The sequence below is a fragment of the Sturnus vulgaris genome, chromosome 4 (assembly GCF_052056855.1).
Source record: "Sturnus vulgaris isolate bStuVul1 chromosome 4, bStuVul1.hap1, whole genome shotgun sequence".
Lineage (NCBI taxonomy): Eukaryota > Metazoa > Chordata > Aves > Passeriformes > Sturnidae > Sturnus > Sturnus vulgaris.
Genome location: NC_142246.1, coordinates 10,760,207 through 10,781,666, shown reverse-complemented (window position 1 = coordinate 10,781,666; position 21,460 = coordinate 10,760,207). Strand labels below are relative to the sequence as shown.

The window sequence follows — 21,460 nt, the reverse complement described above, 5'->3', positions numbered from 1 at the left end:
AGTTTAGAAATCTTTTTGTTGAGACAGTGGCACACTATGCAGACATCACCAGAGATTCTTGTTATAATGCGAAGAGTCATACTTCAGACTGGAATTCGGCTCCATGGGAAGCAGCAACTCTTTTTCTTTATGAAGACATACATTGCTGAAGCTGCTCCTTGTCTGGGCTTTCATTTATTGTAGGAGCATAACTGGTAGCAGTGATTTTTACACCTGTTCTCTGCCTCTTCCCCCACAAGCCTGATTGTTACCTTCACCTGCATCTCCGGTGGGCAGACAATCCCTATGTGTCAGGCACAGTGCACACCAAGGACACTGCACCAGGGCTCATAATGGGGGCAGGTAAGTGCATGACATGACTTTTTAAGACCTGAAATGTGGCAGGGGTTCTTTGTAGATTCAGTCTTTGGATTTGTAAGAGTACCATGCCACAAACATTGTCAAAATAAGGCTTTCCTGAAAAATAATCCTTTATGAATATAAATATATAAATATAAATTAATTATATATTATATATATATTATATAATTAATTATAATAATTAATATATTTATTATATATTATATATTATATATTATATATTATATATAAATATATGAATATAAATTAATGGAAAGCTCAGAGTTGTTTCTTCTCACACAGAGCTATATCAATCACCTGGGTATATCATGCTCTGCTGTGCTATGCAGTACCTCTTTGCCCATTAGTGTGCTATGCAGGTGTGATGGTGGCTGAAGGACAGGTCCTGCATTCTTTTTCTCTGGAAGTGATGTGTTGGCCCTCCATCATCATGAATAACCCAGAAAAACTAATGAAAACAGTGGTCAAGCCTTTGTTCTTTAAGCCTAGATACAGATAATTTGTCTTGTAATTTTTATTAATTCCTTTCTGCCTATAGAGAGATGGACTGAAAGAGGCAAATGTGTTGCTGTGTTGGAAACAATGCTGGGTGTGGCTTCTCCATTATAACTTACATATGGAGTCATGTCACTATGAAGTGGAATTTAATAAAGGAAATTTCACTGCAGTGTTAAGCACTCATCAAGAAAAATATTCACATAACTCAGTCTTGCTTTGTATCTTTGTAATCCATCTATTCATTTTATTTAATCTTATGTTTCTTTGTTTCAAAATTGTCCAAATGTTAATGATTCTAAGAACTTTTAAAAATTGTATTATTTTATTCTTATGTAATGGATAATATTTAGGTGAAACGCACACATGTGGGCTTCTCTTTTCATAAAAGTGTATCTGTTTTTAATGAATAATGGCTTCTACTTTATCTTACACTAGTCTCTGACAAACAGCTTACTAAATTGAAAGTTTCCTAAGAATGTCAAGGTGAGAATATTTGGTGTTTGAAGAGAAGGACAGCTACCAGTATGGTAATCTTGAATATAATTGAAGGCTTCAAGTTTTTCTGTAATGTAAAGGGAGTTTAAAGTAATTTACTGGAGACAGACCTTCCTGGTGAAATGCTGCTATGTTTTTATTGGTACAAATGAGACTAAGAATTTATGCTGTGCCCTTGTAGATAGATTCCTAATATGTCTTCAGGTCAAACTTTATTAATTCAAATGTTTCAAAAAATATCTTCCATTTCAAATGTCTTCTTTTTTCATGAAAGCACTCGAAATGTATGTTCTTAATATTAGCCTCATCATATCATGCTTAATGCCTTCCAGTAGCAAATCAAGCAGTGAGATTTAATTAGTCGATTACTCCTATTTCATTTTCTTTCTCTTTGCAGTATAATCTGATATGTTGAACAGCTATTTGTTGAGATATTGGGTTGTTTTGTTTGGGGTTTGTAGATTTTTTATAAGTGCACTGTTCTCTGAAATGACATTAGGAAGGGCAGATTGTAGAAGAGTATTTTGCCCTCAATTCCTTGCTAGAATGAGGTGATATTGCCTTACTCTGCCAGGTAGAGAGCTTGTCAACACCTTTCCTCAATGTGGTCAGGAGGGAGTAGTTTTGATAATATCCTGATATCATGAGGAACTGAACTAATATGTTAAATTTGACTCAATTGTGGAGCAACGAGTAATGTAATGGGGATGGTAGAAGGCATCCTTGCTCAGTTGCAAGCCACCATGCTTTTAACTACCTGGAAAAGCTGGAAGGGGTGGTGAGAAAGTAGGAAAAAATTGCCCAAGAGAGTGCAGTGTGTCCTTTTTCTGGTAGAATAAAAGTTTCTGTAGTTTAAAACAGGGCAAAGGGATCTGTTTGGGAGCCTTAAAAATTCTATAGAGCAACTGCATCCCCTTGCCAAAAGATGACCTGAATCAACTCTGATTTTGACTTGCATTTACATTGTTTGGATGCCCAGGTCATCTGGATTCAGTGCATGTGTTCAGTCTTATCTGACAAACCTGATACCCCTGTAAACTTAAACTTCTTATCAGAAATACTTTACATAGAGTGAGCTTGAATTTCCTTTGGCCTGATCCTTGAAACTGATAATCCTATAAAAATCAACATAAGTATTAGGTTCTTAGTACATCCAGGAATCAGATTATTATCAGATTATTTGGGCCACATCATACACTATTGGAATTTAGATTTAGGGAGAGCACATCTTCTGGAAATGACTGAAGATGATAAAGATCCATGAATGTCAGTTGATCAGAGAATTTCTAGGAACCATCAGTGCCTTGTGCTGTAAAAAGCAAAATTATTCTCAGGATGAAATAGGTAAATAATTGCCAACAGACAGAGAAAAATATTAACACTCTGGAAAAATACTGTACAGTGACATTACTGATATGACTGTATACAATTTAGATAATGAATTTACAGGACCAGTGAGCAGGTGCTAAGAAGGTCTCTGTCATTTGAGGGAAATAGAAAATATTTACAGAAAACCCCTATTAGCAAAAAACCAAAAGGACAATATTGAATCTTATTTTTTTTTCCTGGAAGTGTAACCACGGGGTAGAAACAAGTGATGCAAACAAGTGGATAAGAACTGGAAATATGGTTTCATTGCATAAGAACCCTATTGATCAAAAAGCAAAAAAAAAAAAAAAAATCCCTTTGAAAAGTAGATTTTGGCTTCTTTCTAGGAAGCTTATACAACACAGCTGCTTGTGGTAATGGAAAAGGTATTCTGTGACTTAAGTATAGTTTTGATATGGAAAATACTGGGAAAACCAGAGATCAGAGACTACTGAATATTGTTTTAATTTTAAAAAGGAATAATTAAATGGTGAACTGCATTAACACCTAGAAAATTGGGAAAATTTGACACCTTTAATAAGATGTTAAAATTGCATATTTTTAAACTAATGTTTACAAATAAAAATCCCAGTCTGTTAAACTTGCATAAATAGTTCTCAAGAATGCATATTTTTAACTTATGTCTATATATAAATTGTTCAGACAGAATATTAAATTTTGTAGCTGCATACGAAAGTGGTATTTTACATAACAGCTTTGCTTTTTTTAAGAAATGCAATAGGATTTTGCATTTACATTTGATTTTTGTGCATTTTAATCTTGGCAACAACTTCTATTTCTCACAGCATCAGCTATGAAATGTGTGTCAATTGATGTGTAAATTTTTACTATAAACTTGCTAAGGACTTTTCTATGAAAAATGTTTAGAGAAATGTAGCTTTTTCAGGTGCTAGTTTACAATAATTGCCTGCTTAGCTTCCAATCCAGATGGCAAATCAAGCAAGCAGTAAGTTCTGCACATTCATACAAATTGAGGAAGTGCTGGAAAAGTTCTGTTTACTTTTTGTCATATCAGGGCCAAATATAATTGTGATGAATGTCTGTAATTTTTCACAGAAATAGCATACCAGGATGCCTCTATAAAAAAAGAATAAGGGAACAGGGAGATGATTGAACATTCCCCAGTACATTATGGAACGAACATCCTGAAATTCCTTTAAATTTTTGTTATGTTCTTCTCTTCTGATTCCCCACTCCCTCATCTGAACACATCTTCAGCTTGCCAGGCAAAACGTTGTTTCTGGGAGATTTAAATACAAATTGGTTGTATGTTTGTTCTGTGACTACAAGTCTGCAAACCATGAAATTTTAACTTACTGTGCATGGCCCGAAGGCATGTTACAACTGTATTAATTACCAGTAATCCAGGCAAGGCACATCTCTCTTTTTGGAGTAGGTGTTTGCCTGTATGTTAAATTTAAGTGACTGGAAAAGATTTTCCATATTAAAAGGATTATCTGAGCGTTGCATATTGGGATTATTTCTTTTTACTGTTAACATATCCAAAGTCACATATAAAAATATGGGTAAACACAGAGATAACTAGCACTTAAAACCTGTAAATTGATGCTCAATTTTAAATGAAGTAATCTTCCATATATTTTGTGACCCAGTAAAACCTGCCAAAATGCCCAGCTCTTGAGATCTATATTGAGAGCTGTGTTTCTCACAGCTATACCACCTTTCCAGAGAACTTTTCTGGCTACTAGACATCACTGAAAAACATTGCTTTCTTTCACATCCCTGTGCTACCAGCTGCTAAACTGTCATGTGCAGGGTTACAGAAAGTTTGGAGAACTCTGTTGAACAGTAGTTAGTGCCTCTGTATTCTAGTTTTTGGTACTGCCACTCCTGCAAGGATGGAACATGTGATTTTATGCGGTTACTTAATATTAGCCTTTACTCAGGAAAAGTGAAGAAGCAGAAGATTTCATTTATCCCAAAACAGAGATTGAAAAGTTTCCTAAGAATGCAAGAATCGGAACTGAAAAATGACTGTTCTTAATCAAAAACTGAAAAATGCAGGCCAAAATGTCTCCTTTTGCTTCATGAATAGAAGAAGTGTCAGAACATAAAAGCAGAGGAAAACTGACCCAGACTGAGTCCATCTAGCAGAGTATCCTGGCTGTGCTGGTGGCAAACGCCTTTGGGAGAGTGTTTCAGGACAATCCAGGTGTATATCATCCCCCAGGCACTGGAGAAGACACACACATGAGTCATTTAGTTACAAAAAGACTACAAAATATTTTAAGAAAAACTTGAGAAATTTCTGTATTACAAACAAAACCTCATGAAGCTGGATGGCAAACACTCTGTGTCATGTATCAGAGGAGTTTTCAGGGCACTCAGATCAGAAGTCATGTTAGAATTGGTACCATTTTTAGCTGTGGCTAATATAGTTTTGGCATGGTTTAAGTCCAGCCAGCAGCTCAGCATCACACAGCTCCTTGCTCGCTTCCCCTCCAGGAGGATGGGGGGAAGGAACTGGGAGAGTAAAAATGAGGAAAATCATGGATTGAGATAAGAGCAGCTTAATAACTGAAATAAAATAATAAAAATAAATGGTAATGAAAAGAAAAAGAGAGAAATGAAACTCAAGAAAGAGAAGTGAGGTAAATGAAAACAGTTGCTCACCTCCAACCACCTGGTGTCCAGCCTGTCCCTGAGCAATGCCTCTGCACCAACCTCTCCCCCAGTTTATTGCTGAACATGATGACACATTGCCTGGAATATCCCCAGGGTCAGTTGTCCTAGCTGTGCCCATTTCCAATTCCTTGTGCACCTCTGCCTCCTCACCAGTGGAGTGGGGTGAGGAGCAAAAAAGGCCTTGGCTCTGTGTAAGCACTGCCCAGCAGTACTGAACACATCTTTGTATTGTCATCAACACCCTTTTCAGTACAAGTCCAAAACGCAGCCCTGTACCAGGTGCTGTGAAGAAAATTGACTCTTCCACAGCCCAAAACACCATCTGCCTTCAGCTGATTACCCATTCCAGTTGCAGTAACTTTTTCAGTATGAACCTGAGTTGCCTTCAGTATATTAGATTACGTTTACTTGTTCCCCCAGATGCATTTTGAGATCTAACACAAACCCACTAAAAGGATATAAAAGTTGCTGTGCTGTAGTGGCACACCTGAGGAGCTACTACAGATATTTACAGCTTTGTAATAAGAAGGACAGATTTTGGTGTGGCCCACCAGGCTAAGAATTACACTGATATTTGGGGGATATGTTATAGTCCAAACACTTCAGGACATAGTGGGAATGGTACTTAAACATTGTTGGCTTCCAGTCTTGGGCTGAGCATAATTGTTTTTTTCTCACTTTCTCATGCCACTTGATCATAGTGTCAGTTGAGCTCACATGTTATTGGCTGCCACACCACAAATATGTTTTATAATTCTTCTCAGATATGTCATGGAAAGGTTCAGAATTTCTTAGTTCTACTTTGAGTGCTGCTGTGGTTTTGCAGTTGTTTGCAGTGTTACTAATGTCAGGGTTTTTTGCATTTCATTTGATGCAAATTGGAGCTGTTGTAAAGAGGTTTATGGGTGCCATTACACAAACTGTGTTAAATTAGCTGGCTTATCCAGTAACACAACACTCTGCAAGGTAGCTGGAGTCTAAAATTATTCTCCTTACTTTAAATCTCAAAAAGAACAAAATACTCCAAATCGTTGAAATTTTTTTTTTAGCATATTGAAAAATAAATTTAAGACAATGTAACTTTTTAACTAGAGAAAACTCATAACTCATGTATCACACATGTTATATAGAAAGGTAAAAGTGGAGGGAGTTCACTTAGATCTTTGAAGGACTTGGTTTTATTCCAGTTTTACTTTGTCAGGCTGACAGCTTTCAGAGTGTCTTTTCTGTGGTTTATAAAACTTGTGCATCACTATGTGTTCCTGTGGAAATTTCCTTCTGTCTGTCACATCTCAGATTTGGCTGCATGGGTGCTCCCCACTGCACTTTGCAGGAGCCTGCCTGTCTCCGCTGATGCTGCAGCTTTCCTTCTTTTGTCCTTGCCTGCTTTGTCTTTCTGAATCCACTGATGCTCTTTTTCAGCAAGCCATGGTATGCAGTACCCACAGAGCAAGCTCCAACTGCACTGAGAAGTTTTATACTTCCTTACAGAAAGGTGGTTTTGTTTTTTGGGTTTTTTTTTTCTCTGCTTGAAGACTTCATTTTACAAAGTTTGCAAAATTATGTCATATAATTGTGTGTCCCAAAAAATCTGGGAGTAATAAAAATTACAGACTTCATTAATGATACAATTAAACATTGTGTCAGCAATCACAGGTCCTGCATGCACCACTTCTGAGCTTCCACCCTTGGCCCAAGCACGGACTGTTTTCAAAGGTCAAACATCACTGAAGTCTTTTTTCCCAAAGCAGTGTCCCAGATTCTGTTCCCGTTGGCATCAGTTGTGTTTTAGGCAGAATTAAAAGTCTCTGGAATTATAACTGAGCCCACCAACTCCTTCTGCTCTTTTACCAAGAAAAGACAGTAAAGGTAAAATCAGAACTAGGAGAAGTCATGTCTGTCTTTTGACAGAGATGCAATTACAATGCTCTTGCTAATATCATTACTAAATCAGCTGGATAGAAAAGGCTTTTTAAAGAAGCACAAGTAAATGCTGTTTAGTTTACAGACTAATTTTCCATTACCAAGGCAATTTACCACTGAGTTCTTTAAAGTGCAGATCCCTAGCAATGCTCAAAATAAAGACCTACTCATGCAAGTAGAATTCAGTAAGTGGTGAAACGAGGTAAACAGCAGGAGCAAAACTAACACCACATTCATTAAAGTTCTCTGTGTAAAGAGAGTGGAGACTGACAGCAGTATATTAGATTCTAGGAAGCAAATACATATTTCTGTTTTCAGCTGTCCTATAGAAAATATTCTGTGATTAACTGCAGAAGCACAAGAACATATTGCAGGTGATACAGCAGTGAAAATATAACAGAGGAAAGTAAGAATAGCAAAAGAAATGTATTTTGTATGCACAGTTAAATCTTCCTTCCCTTCCTTTAGCCCTGAGAAGGTAATTTCTCATTCATCTCTCCTTCTAGTGATCAGATTAATCATAAAGCTGTATTTGGGGAGAAAATATAACCAAATTAATGTGTGAAGCTTTCCTTTTGGAACTATTTCATGTGTTTTATTCATGGGAGGTGTAGGTTAGATATCAAGAAAAGGTTTTACCCAGAGGGTGGTTGGGCACTGGAACAGGCTTCCAAGGGAAAGAGTCACAGAATCAAGCCTGCCTGAGTTCAAGAAGCATTTGGACAATGCTCTCAGGAACAGTGTGACTCATGGGGTGTCCTGTGCAGGGCCAGGAACTGGATTCACTGATCTTGATGGGTCCCTTCCAGCTCAACATATTCTATGATTCTATGGCCAACTAAATCTGTGCTGTATTATCTGATAAATGAGAGAGTGTGCAGTATGTTGGAAAGATGAAAGCCCAAGAAAAGTCCAAGAATGGGAAATGGCATCTTCTGAACGGTTAGATGCAATTTAAAGGAATTAACTCACTTCTATAAATTCCCTGATTCAAAATAAGTATTCCAATCCTGTCTAGGATGTATTTAGGGTTAAATGATGTAGAGTTGTCCTGTTAAAGAGTGGAGCACATGCAAACTTGATGGTCTAAATAGAGTGTGTATTTTAGGCAGTGGGTGATGTTGGAACAGCTCTTGGGAACCTTTCAGCACCAGTAAGCACACTCTGCATAAACAGATCTGGTTTAATGGTTAAAAATCAGCTATTTATATAATGCACAAGTGGAATTTCATAGTGCTATTCTAATCTCAAGTGTTTTCTTTCACCGTCTCTTCTGCTTAAGAGGATCTGATAATTTTCATCTTATTTCTACTGTGAAAACATGCAAACCATATATTTAAGTCAAAATCCCCAGGAAGATATAATTTAGAAGGAATATTGTGCAATGAATGATTCTCCCCTGGAACACTAAACTGCCTGGTGGCTTAATAATTTGCTATTTGAAATACTGCATATTAAAAGATGGAGATCTCTGTATTTGGGACTGCCTCTGCTAACATCTTCCCCAAGTTTAACACTTCTGTTAACTTTACAGGAACCTGAATTCTCCTCGGTGCTATTTGTCAAAATATTTAGTAACTTTGTAGTTAATATTTAGGTAAATCAAATAATTCTGCTTTCAATTCTTTTGTATTTACTCTTTTTCAAAAGCCTGTGTCCTCTTTTCATGTTGCATATTTCACCAGATTCTAGTCTAGCTACAGCTTCATCAAGTCATAAAGATTAAATATTTCATTTAACAGTTTGAGTTCAATGTGAATAACTTCACAAAATATGATTAAGTATCATTAAGTAAGATGTAAGAAACATACATTTTAAATACATGTTGTTTCATAATAAATTTTCGCATGCAGCAACAGAACTAAAATGTTTGTCTGACTTCTGCATTTTGGTATTAGAATCAAGCCTCGTTGCTTCCACCTATGGACAACCTAGCAATGGAAAGGAAGGCTTTGAACTTGCACATATGTGTTTTTAAAGGATTTTGGTGGGTCTACCAGAAATTAAATAAGCCTTTCAAATGTGTTTAATTCTTGCTCTGACCTGGAAACTTCTTACTCAGACTGGCATCAGGACTAGGTCCAATCTCTCTTGCTCATGTGGATTCAACCCTTGTCTTCTCCTCTTTTGTGACAGGTAACCTGGGGTCCCAGCTGGTTGAGTATAAAGAAGAGATGTACATAACATCTGACTGTGGGAACACGTGGCGTCAGGTACGTCAGGAAACATAAATCATCAAAGGAACCTGGAAATAATTTTAATGTACCAAATGTGATGAATTATGTAATGCTTAACTAATCTTTAGGTACTCTTTTGAAGGAGGTGTTATTATTATCTCCAGTTTGCTTGGAAACTAAGAGATTATGAAGGTGATTTTCTAAGACTCAAATTGATCAGGCTGTCAGGTTCTGCTGAAGTTCAAATATTTTGGTCTCTCTAAAGGTCTTGTAAGTATCTTATGCAAAAAACATAGTGTCTGTTTAGGTTTTTAATAATTTAAGTAATCTTCCTATGCTAATGATGAAGTGGACCTGTACTAGATCTTGCAGTACAAACTGAGCTAAAAGACATGGCTTAGGTATAAGGACAAAAATTCTTCTGCTTCATAGTCTGAAAGCTGTTACTTTAGCAAAAACTTTCTGTTCATTGAAACTGAGACAGTGAAAAGAGATTTGCAAAAAATATTTTTTTTAAGTCTTTTGGTGTGATTTAATAAATTCAGAGACTACAAATACCAAAGTATTAAAAAGAGAACAGTGATATCATAATGTGATTTGAATTCTGGATGGCTTTTTCTTTCACTGACTAGTGTCAGTTAAAGCATTTCACCTTTCTCAAGTATTGTTTCCTAAACTGCTTTGTCTCAGTGTGGTGAGTTTGCCCTGGCTTGGTGCCAGGTGCCCACCAATCTGTCACTGCTCTTCTCAGCTGGATGGAGAAGGGAGAATATAACAAAAAGCTTCTGGGTTGAGATAAGGACAGGGAGAAATTGGTCACCAATTACCGTCACAGGCAAAACAGACCCAACTTGGGGGATATTTATTTTATTGCCAATTAATAACAGAGTAGGAGAGTGAGAAATAAACCCAAACCTTACAGCACCTTCCCCCTACCTTTCCCTTCATCATGGGCTCAACTTTACTCAATAATTCTCTACCTCCTCACCCTGAGCCACACAGGGGGATGTGGGATGGGGGCTGTGGTGAGTTCAACACATGTACCTCTGCTCTTTCCTCCTCACACTCTTCCCCTGCTCCAGTGTAGGGTCCTTCCCACAGGAGACAGCTTTCAATGAACTTCTCCAGCATGAGTCCTTTCCATGGGCTGTAGTTCCCCTTGAGTTCTCCAGAGTGGGTGCTTCCCATGGGCTACAGCCCATCAGGAGCAGGCTACTCCAGTGTGGGACCCCTGTGGGATCACCATTCCTACCAGCAAACCTGCTCCAACATCTGCTTCCTGTGGAGTCACAGCCTCCTTCAGGCATCCATCTGCTCCACTGTGAGGTTCTCCATGGGCTGCAGGGGCATCTCTGCTCCATCCTGGACCTCCATGGGCTGCAGGGGCACAGCTGGACAACCATGGGCTGCACTGGGAACTGCAGGAGAATCTCTGCTCTGGCACTTGGAGCACTTCCTGCCTCTCCTGCACTGACCTTGGAGTCTGCAGGGCTGCTCCTCTCTCATATCCTCAGCTCTTCATTCCTGCTGTAGTTGCTGTTGTGCACTGCTTAAATACATGATCCCAAAGGTGCTACTGCTCTTGCTGACTGACTCGACCTTGACCAGTGGTGTGTCCATCTTGAAGCTGGCTGGTGTTGGCTGTAGGATGTGGGAAGGCTTCTCTAGAAGTGTCTCAAAGAAGCCACCCCAGTAGAATAACCTGCTGCCAAAACCTTCCTGTGCAAACCCAATACACTCAGCATAGGGATATTTTCTTTCTCTAAATATGTATATAGCAACAATACACAATATCGTATAGATTATAATATATATCCAGGATTTTAAAAAAGCACCCTCAAAGGACCAAAGTGTTTTTAAAAAATAATTCAATTTCAGTTAAAATAGTGTTGTAGTTTTCCGCTGAAATAAATTTTTGTTATTTTCTTAGAACCATTAAGTGTTAAAATGTTCTCAGTAGTGTTTACTGAGCTTGGGGAATTTGAGATGAAAAGAGAAAAATACAGACAGTTTCTTATATTCCTATGGTAGGGTGCCATTAGTACTCCACCGAGTACTTTAAAAATAAATGGGTTATTTTGCTAATGATAATGTCCTTTGATGTTTAAAAGATCAAATTTTATACCAAATTCCATCTTGAAATCTAGCATACAATAAATAGGTGTTTAAATGCAAAAGCCTTCCAGGATTTACAGTGGGTACTATGTTGTTTAATACTTCTTAGAGGACTCTCATAATTTCTTGTCAGCTTTTGCCAAAGTTTTATAGTTTTTCTGGGGTGAAAAATAATAAGAAAAGAGGAATGAGATCAAATTCGTGTTTCCACTGCTTTTTATTTGCAGACACACAGGTAAGTGATATGTGTTGCAACTTGACCCTAAGGTGCCTAATTATGCTGTAAAATCAACCACAAACTGATCCCTCATTGTGACAGTCAAAATGGCAAACAACATTGCTAACTTTATCTTAGTTAAAACTCCTATGAAGCCTTTGAAAGAACTTACTCAATTCTAATATTTGTGATCAGAATGAAAATGTAGATTATTTTATGAATTTTTTTGCCTCACTGTTCATGATTAAACAATTCTTCCAGAGGACAGCAGCACATTTCCTTTCTCTGCTGGAGTTCTTAAAACAAAAGAGAAGGTTTCAGTCAGGTGATACAGGAATTTAGATAATTCAGTAAATTGCAGGTCTTGTGAGCTGGTGAAATCCTGTTCTTTGGCACAACACTTTAAGTCTCTGCCTTGGAGACTTTGAGGGTGTCGTTAATGAGGGCCTGGCACCTTTCTCACAAGCTCACATTGCTGAGCTGTTTACACAGAAGAAGAGGAGCAGTCTGTGCCTGTGAACAGAGAAAGAGAATGAAGAAAAGCGAACATAAGACACTTAAAGGAAAATGTAGTGCAAGGAATTAATTAAACCTTTCTTGAAGTAATAGCAGTATTGGTTCATAAGACTGTGGATTATAGGACTGTGGTGAAGGTCAAAGATCCTGTAATTCAACAGTGTGCTCTGAGACAGGATCAAACCTTGCTTGCATTTGATGTGGTCATATAAGGGTTCAGGAAAATTTACCTATAAACACAGCCCAAGTTCATAGATAGAAATGAATGCCTAAGTAAGAGATTTTGAAATTAAGTAAATTCTGGTGATAAATGGAAATGTTTGGGAAAAAATCAGAAAGTTGGTGAGGACGGTAAACACAGTCAAGTGATGGGCAGTTCAGGTGTCAAAACCCACATATATCATACTATTCATTTATTGGCCCTCTATGTTGGGCAAGTTGAGCATCTGTGTTTAGATGATATAGGCCTGTGATAGAGGCACAATATCAAACATACTGGAGATCCCTGCCCTGCTGCTGCAGACCAAAGCAAAGTGGTAAATTATGCTGTACAAGCCCCTGCAATACAATAGGCTGGGTGATCCTTTGTCATGGACTGAGCTCTGCAGTGTCTGCATCCCCACTTGTATGTCTCTGCCCAGGTGCTGCTTCAGGGCTCCCCTGGTTGGCCAAGGACTGAGAATAAATTTATTATTACATTTCATCTTCTGATTTGTGGTTGTTCCTATGTCCTGCCTGTGCCGGCTCACACAAAAAGCAAAACTAAGAATTGCTCATAAATAACCACAATACCACTTGTGCTGATTCCAGTTGTTCTACCTTTCTGTTGCATGGCTGAGCTGCTTGCTGGTACATCTTGAAACCATCTCTCTTGGTTTGAGGAAAACAGAAAATTGTGTCTATGTAGGGTACAACACTGCACTGTAAATAGCAGTGCTTTAGAAGCTGATTGGCAAATAGCTTAAACATCCATGCCATGAACTGGACTGTAGAAGAAAGGAATCTCACCTTGACCATGAAATATGGGGGCTTAGAATCATACAGTCGTTAAGTTAGAAAAGACACTTAAGATCACTAAGTCTAAGCATTAACTTGAGTGCCAAGTGGACCATGAAGATGTAGCCTAAGGTGAACTCATGTTTATTTGGAAGAGTTCTCTGTCTGTTATATCAGGAAAGCAAAATGTATTAATGAACATGAAATATTAGGATACTCTTAAGTGCTAATGATTTCCTTATGTATACATATGAGTGTTTTTATTATGTTTTAATACTGATTTCTGTTCACAATTCTGGTTACCATTGTTATTGCAACAGCATCTGTTAAAACACTGTATTTGAAATATAGAAAAGTATTTGTACAGCGAAGAGTAAGAAGAAGGTCTGGCTTTCAAAAAAAAAAGTCAGCAACAATAAACCTTTCACATTTGATCTGCTACCAGAGTAGCTCTTGCAGCAACAAAATGTTCAGTTAAGCTAATGAGGTTACACAGAAAGCCTTTTGGATGTCTAGGAGCTAAATCTGGATCTCTGGAGCTTTAGTCTGGTGGTTTTTTTGTTGGAATATTATTTATCTGTGTCAAATCCTTGTGTATCAAAGCAACTTGGAAAACCTTCAGTTAAGTGAGAATACATGTTTTCCTGCAGGCATCTTAGGAGATAAATGGTAACACTTCTAAGCTCAACAAAAAAGAATGCAATTCCAGCCTTTCAACCCTGAGAAGGTGCAACTGGCTCATTCTTTGTAGAAAGCTTCTGTTTTCAGTTTTGAATTTAGTAATGGATATCATTCGATGAAAATGTAATCTCAGGAATTTTTGTCTATTTTTGCAACTTCTGTATTACAAAGAAAAATTGTATGGCATATATTTCTCAAGGATCACTTAAATATGCTCTCACTGGTTTCATGGAGCTGTGTCAATTTCTTCCAACAGATACTCTGACCTGAAATAGCTGCTGAAGTTGTTGGGACAGACACAGGAAGAAAAGCATTTAGAGGAGGAAGAGGATAAAATAGAAGCTAACATAGAATAGAAGAGGATAGAATAGAAGCTGAATTGTGATTATAAAGCACAAAACCTGCACAAAAAATTACAGAAGTAGGTTATAAAAATCTTCTTATGTAGTGGCTGCCTACTAGTAAGGATCAGAATAGATTTATTGCCTGCTTTAGTTGGTGGAGAGATGTATATCAGAATCTGTGGCCTGCTGTGAACTCATCTTCCTAGGTCTGAATTTCCTCTCTCACACTGGGACCACCTTTGTCTCTATCCTTTGCAAACTGTTTGTCTTGGCTTTGTTTCCAAGGTAGAGATAAATATTTACTTTTGTGATAAACAGGCATGAAACTATTCATTCTTTTCAATGTATTGAAGATGAGGAATTGTTTTCATAAGGCTTTCATACGTTTTATTTATAAAAAGTTTGAAGTGTGTGCAAGAAGAGCATGAAATAATAACAACAGCATTAATATGCTTGTAATGTGTCCTCTGTGCTTTATAGTGTTCTAAAGCAGGGTTATTAAAATGGCACATGGAGACCTTCCATGGTGCTTTTCTGGGAAAGGCTGATTTGCATTCAGTGGGGCAGGTATCAGCTTCCTTTATCTTTGGTGGTGAAGCTGTGGGAGACTTGATGTCCCAACACATAGTGTTGCACTTTGGTTTGAGGGAAAGTTCAAACAAAGTTTAGAGGAGGATCAAAACTCTTCTTGCTTATCTGACTCCAGCTGATCTCATCCTTTTGAAGTGCAACTAAAATTAATGTCTGTCTTTTACTGAATTGTCTTCTAAAATGTGCAGCTGGGTGAATGAGTAGATTGGACTATAAATGCCTCATATCAGGGTTTGCCTGTAAATTGACAACACTGAAAAACTGATCAGACACTTGATGCCCTAGGATTCCCATAAAATATGTTCTTACAAGATGACAGGAAGACTGAGTTCTCAACCCAAATTAAATGCTTCTTATTTTTTAAGTAATTGTGAGTGTGCAGTAAAATACTTTCACCCCAGCTCTGGTGGTTAAGTCTTGCTGAGAAAACCTCTAAATGTAGCATTTAGTTTTGCCAAAGAAAAAAAAGTATTGTCAGTATTTTTTCATTTACAAGGCAAAGTAAAGCTAACCTTTATAGTTTTCACTTTTGCTTTGTCAAAGCATACAGGAGACTGCATGTTTGTCTATGAATGCTAAGTGTGTATAATTCTCATGTATCACTTGGTCTTGTATTAAATGAACTTTCACAGGTTAATAACATAACTAAATACTATCTTAAAACAGATTTTAGATGTAAAACAGGAAAGATATCTACCTGTGTTTTTATTTTAGCTGTGCTGATAACCTCTAGAAAATAAATTAAAATAATTTGTGAAGTTTTTAATCCTTTATACCATTAAATCAATATTACATGCATCTTGGTTCCACACTCACAGTAGCCTCCATGGGACATTACATAATATTTGAACTTAAGCTCACTGACACTGGAAATATGGGAATGCTTGCACCAATTATTTTACATTCTGTAGGTTCTGGGGAATATGTGAGAAAGTCACAGACAGCAGTACTTTTCATTATTTTCTTAGAATTAGATTACAAAGCATTTTATTCTGCAGGATACACAGAATATGGCAAACACCAAAGTAAGGTGATGGGTCACTTGGTGATATATAACAGGAAGGAATGCAGAATGCACACTATGAGAAATATAAGCTTGGGCTAAAATCATTTCAGGCAGTTTAATCTGACTGTGATTTGAACCTGAACATTTTCTGATTCACCTGCTTAACTTTCTTTTCTTTTACAGCTGGGAGTAATATAAGAGTTAACTTGACTTTTATGTCCTTTTCAGTTTGAAGTGTGGACATTATAAAACATAAGTCTCTTAATTCTTGTTTACTTGTTCATTTTATTTCAGCTCTTTTGTACATTTGCTTAGCTGGCCTTTTTTTGTCTGCTTGTAGGTCTTTGAAGAAGAGCACCACATCTTGTACTTAGACCATGGTGGAGTTATTGTGGCTATCAAAGACACCTCGATCCCTCTGAAAATACTCAAGTAATTCTACAGTCAATTAGAGTAGAGCTGTTGTGTATTCAAGACCTCAGGCAAAGTTCAGAGTTTAAGATAAGCATTTCAATGTGATCATGTGTGAAACGCAGGTGGAGTCAGCTTAATTTAGCATTCATTGAATCGAAAAAATGTGGTTGGATGTTTACTTTAAGACTACTTCATGGTGCTGAAGGCACCATGGCATCATGCATTAATCATAATGAAATTGTCTTGCATTGGTGTAGGCATTTTTTGCTTAAAAGACTGATCTGGAACTCTAAAGTAGAAGCCATGTTCAGCATAATTGTTTATCTGCTACTGGCTGGCACCAGCAGTACGTGCCAATGATGCTCAGCCTGTGATGCATATATGGCTTAGATGTGCAGTCAGGAGAGTCCATTGATATTTTAAAGTCTCTTTCCTCTCCAAGAACCATAGGGAAACTGGAGAATTGCCCTGAGTTTCTCTGGCAAGAGCAATTTAATGTAGAGTTTGGCAGCCAACAGGCAAAGGACTTACTTGCACTTATGTGCCATGTAATTTGGTGCGCCAGAATCACAGCTCATCTGAGATATTCATGCAAAAATTAACTGCAGTGTGCATGGATTGTCTCATACGGTGACAATGCAGAAAATTCAATGCAGCCTTCCCAGCTGCTTTGGCAGGAAAGGTTTGCTGCAAAGCATTTTGTTATAAAATATCAAGTTTTAGACTGCATGATAGAGCAGCAAAACATGGTAACCTTGTGCAGTGGCACACAGAACTATAATCTTCAGCATAAAAAAACTGTAAGACATCTTTATCACTTGTGAATTGGCTCGTTTTTGTAGAATTGTGTTATATATACATGAATAGGACCTAGGCTCTGTACCTGGTTATCTGGACTGAAAGCCACCATTAACCTACTGTCCAAAAAACCTGGAGGAAATATACAGAAAAAAAGAGACTTTGACTTACAAGTTTTTTATGTACATTTGAAATATATTTTAAAATATGTTTTGCTGATTCATCAGTATCTTTTGCAAATGCTTAAGTGGATGGAGCAGCCATGAGGGGCCATCCTCATACTGGTGCCTGCAGTTAGTGCACCTCTCACCTTTTTAGCACTTGGCATCTCATGTTTCACTGACCTCTGCTTAACAGGTCTATAGCTCAGAGACTGCTAGAAAGAATAAAATGTGAATCAGCTTGCTTTTGAATCTTCAAAGGTAGCAAGTTAGTTTGTTGACAGTGCTTAGTTTTCAATCGGCCTGAGGAATTTTATTGGTGTGTAAAATGTATTACACCTTCTTATAAGGATGTGAATCCCTGGATAAGTTGCTGAGAAGATCACATTAATATCATGCACTTTCTAGTCATACTGTATTTTGTGATCAAAAATCCTAAGCTTTAGTAGTGAGGGAACTTTTAAAATGTTCATTCTGCTTTGTATACCAGTAGTTGTAAATGAAAATATTTTCTGCTTTTTTACAGGTTCAGCATAGATGAAGGGCAGACCTGGAGCACACATAATTTTACCAGCACTTCTGTCTTTGTAGATGGACTACTTAGTGAACCTGGAGATGAGACACTGGTCATGACGTAAGGTTTTGGTTTCACCTCTGTTTTCAGGCCTCTCTGTGTTTATACATTTGCACAGATTTTCAGCTGTGCATGCTTGAGATGGTTCTTGAGTCAGTGGCTTTTGCTTCTCACAGTCTCACAGACACTTACACTAATGTCTGCACCTCCCTGGTATGTAATCTGTCTTTGAAATCATCTGCCTGCAGTATTTCAGATTTTAAAGAAGTATTATGTTCAAATGAAATCTTGCAAAGTTACCACTGGGGAGAGTGGAATAAAAGGACTACTTTACAAATCTAAAAGATGCAGGAAAAAAAAGCCCAACTATTTCCTCTTGGGTTTTTTTGTTTTTTACAGATTTTTAGACAGACATCAAAAATGTTAAACATCTATTGTCTTCACAGTGAAGATAACTATAGTGTTGTCTTTGTAAATAACACTGCAGTACTTGGTGTAACCGAGCACTGTGCTATCAAATACTTGTTTTTATTCTGTATAGCGACAGAGGCAGATGCTGTGAATAGAGTTAAAAATAACCAAATTCTGCAACTCAGAGTTGTTTATCATGTTTATCTGTCTTTTTCCAAAGGATCAGGGACATCTGGATCTGAGCTGCACATTATGCTCCATCTCTAGGATAAATGCTAATATTTTAGATGTGTCTGAGAGTAAAAACACCTGTCCAGTCAGGGAGAAAGGAACATGCTGCCTGCAGCCAGAAAGGGGAATGCACTCAGGGCAATGCATGCAGGTTATTGTGTGTGCTCCTATTGCAACAGTTTGTGTGATTCTTTATATTGGAGCTCAGTGTGCTCATGACAAGCTTTTTCTCCCAGGAGTTGCAAATAGAGCTGCCTTTGACATGTACCAGTAGCCTTTTACCCAGGGAAAGATAAATTAATAGCCCAGTGTATAAAGGACCCTCAGGAAAACAGAAATCCTACCCAATGCACTTCAATGCACTTGCACGTTGTGCCGAGTTCATGGTGCTTCACTGTGCAGAGGGGGATTTGGTCTCTTGGTTATTTCCCTCTTTCTCCACTGCCCCATTTATCCTCCATTATACGTCTATGTCCTGAGAACAGTATCATCCCATCATCTTCCCCTTCTCTCAAATACAGGTTTATATATGCCAGATGGAGACACTTATGCCTCTGAATGAAGGATTTCCATTGATTTCAGTAAAAGTAGATCAAAAGCTTATCCCAAACTGTACTTACTGGCAGATAAAATGATGTGTGGTGACTGTATGCTCTGAGCTTGGGCTTTTTTTCTTATTAAGTGTCATTAAAAACAGTGATTCTGTGAAGATGTGCTTAAATATCTGGCTGAATGGGCTAAAGAGCTCTTGAAAACATGATGCCTTTCTAAAATCATCTATCTCAAATACGTAGAGCTGCAGCTAGATTTGGTACATGAGAAAGCATCATGTGACTTGTATATTTCTAAAGGCATAGCAAGAGTCTGAATCCAGTATGTAATGCCAGGCTTGTAGAATCATATTTTTTAGCTAATTTTACTGAGCATGGAGGGCATCAAACATTTAATAGCACAGACTGGCCCTGAGGACACATGCAAATTTCCTACCAGATCTAAAGACAATGAGAATAAACCTGCAGTGTGTGTTTCATTGTTGCCATTGTATCAACTTCCTTGTCTCTCCCACTGCTTTTGCCTGTGTTTTACCTTCAGGGTGATGCTGTCAGCCCAGTGGTGCCCTGTCTGACTTTATGTCAAGACCTTTCGTCGTTCTGTCTGGCTTAGTTCATTTTTCCTGAAAACTTATTCCCGTACTAAGTTATTGTGCTTGACTTAATATACAGTGATTTGTTTCTTTTGAGAAATATACAGTCCCTGGAAAAAAAAACAAAAAAACCCGAAAAAAACCCAGAAATCAACTATGCCATCTTTTCATTTTGTTAGATAGAATTTTCTTCCAAGTAGAACATGGTAAGATGAACTTGTAAATGGTAATGGGAATAAATTAGTAGTGTCTTTCACCTTGAGGAATCCCCAAATCCATTGCCAAGGACCTAGTTTGACATTTTTTACTAGTACAGGAATTTGATTTTCTTCCTTTGGTATGGAATGTGCTTGAATAAAGACTTTGAATAAAGAGTGCGATGTCAAAATCCGCATAAATTAGGAGAGACCATAATTCTGAAGTGGGAAGGTAATAACTGAAAAAATGTGAAGCAAAATTAAGGAACAGACAGTATTTCATTTAAAGTTTCTAGAATAAACTCATAAAAGAGTCAAAGAATATTTTACATGTATTGAAGGTGACTGTTATGGTAAAATCCTGGTTCCACTAGAAGTCAGTTTGTGTGTAAGAGACTTCTCATTCTCCAGCATGGTGTCTGGAGTATTGACCAGACTTGTAAGTGGCTTGCAATTCTAGTTCTGTCCTAATTTATCCAAAATCACAGAATCATAAAATCACAGAATGGTTTGGGTTGGAAGGGACCTTTGAGACCATTTAGTTCCACCCCTCCTCTCATGGGCAGGGACACCTACTAGAATAAGTGGCTCAAAGCTCAATCCAGCCTGGCCTTGAACACTTCCAGGGATGGAGTATCCACAGCTTCTCTGGACATGGTCCAGCACATCCACATCCTTCTTATGCTGGGGACCCCAGAGCTGGGTGCAGCACCTTGGGTGGGGTCTCATGAGAGTGGACAGAGTGGCAGAATCCCCTCCCTTGCCCTACTGCCCACAGTGGTTTGGATGTAGCCCAAGACAAATTCGGCTTTCTGGGCTATGAGCACATACTGTTGGCTCATGTTGAACTTCTTGTCAACCAATGCTCCTCACTCCTTCTCATCCGGGCTGTTTTTAACTAATTCTTCCACCCAGTCTGTGTTTGTGCTTGGGATTGACCCAAAACCAGGTGCAGTACCTGGCACTTGGCCTTGTTGAGCTTCATGAAGTTCACACAGGCTCACTCTCAAGCCTGTCCAGGTCCCTGTGGATGGCATCCCTGCCCTCCATGTGCTGACTGCACCACACAGTTTGGTGTCATTGGCAGATCGGCTGAGGGAGCTCTTGATGCACTGTCCATGTTCCAGCAAAGGAGTTAAACAGCACTAGGCCCAATACTGACCTCTGAGGAATGTCACTCATGACTGTTTTCCATTCCAAAATGAAGTGGTCTAGTAAGCTTTACTGAAGAAACAGGAAAATGTGAACCTGGTTGCCTCTAGTCTTCATTTCAGAAAGTTTTGTGTTTTCTTAAAAACAGAGAGGAAAGCCAAATGTTGACTTGTCAAAAGTTTTCATAAAACTCAGTTGTCATCTGTCAGTCAACAGTAATCTAAATCATTCATTGAAATCCCCTTCAGTATTCAAGATATGTACATACAAAAGTCAAGGAAAATATGTTTTATCCCATTGTTCTCTGCAAAAGACCTAGTTAAGATTTTTAGGAGTTCTTTAGGAAACTCATTCTGTTTTCAATGTGTCTAGAATTTCCATTTCTAAAGAGACCTAGTTAGGAGTTTAGGAAATATAAGCAATA

At 37.9% G+C, this 21,460-nt stretch overlaps 1 protein-coding gene across 9 annotated transcripts in view; it reads left to right on the top strand.

The window, feature by feature from the left end:
- SORCS2 (sortilin related VPS10 domain containing receptor 2) overlaps positions 1-21,460 on the top strand; it is a 532,019-nt gene that overhangs the window by 456,479 nt on the left and 54,080 nt on the right. For all 9 annotated transcript variants that reach the window (XM_088163095.1, XM_014895301.2, XM_088163094.1 and 6 more), the window contains exons 11-14: positions 240-342; positions 9,448-9,524; positions 16,295-16,386; positions 17,854-17,961. In XM_088163095.1, the coding sequence (XP_088019221.1) occupies positions 240-342; positions 9,448-9,524; positions 16,295-16,386; positions 17,854-17,961 (380 nt within the window). The remainder of the gene's footprint in view (positions 1-239; positions 343-9,447; positions 9,525-16,294; positions 16,387-17,853; positions 17,962-21,460) is intronic.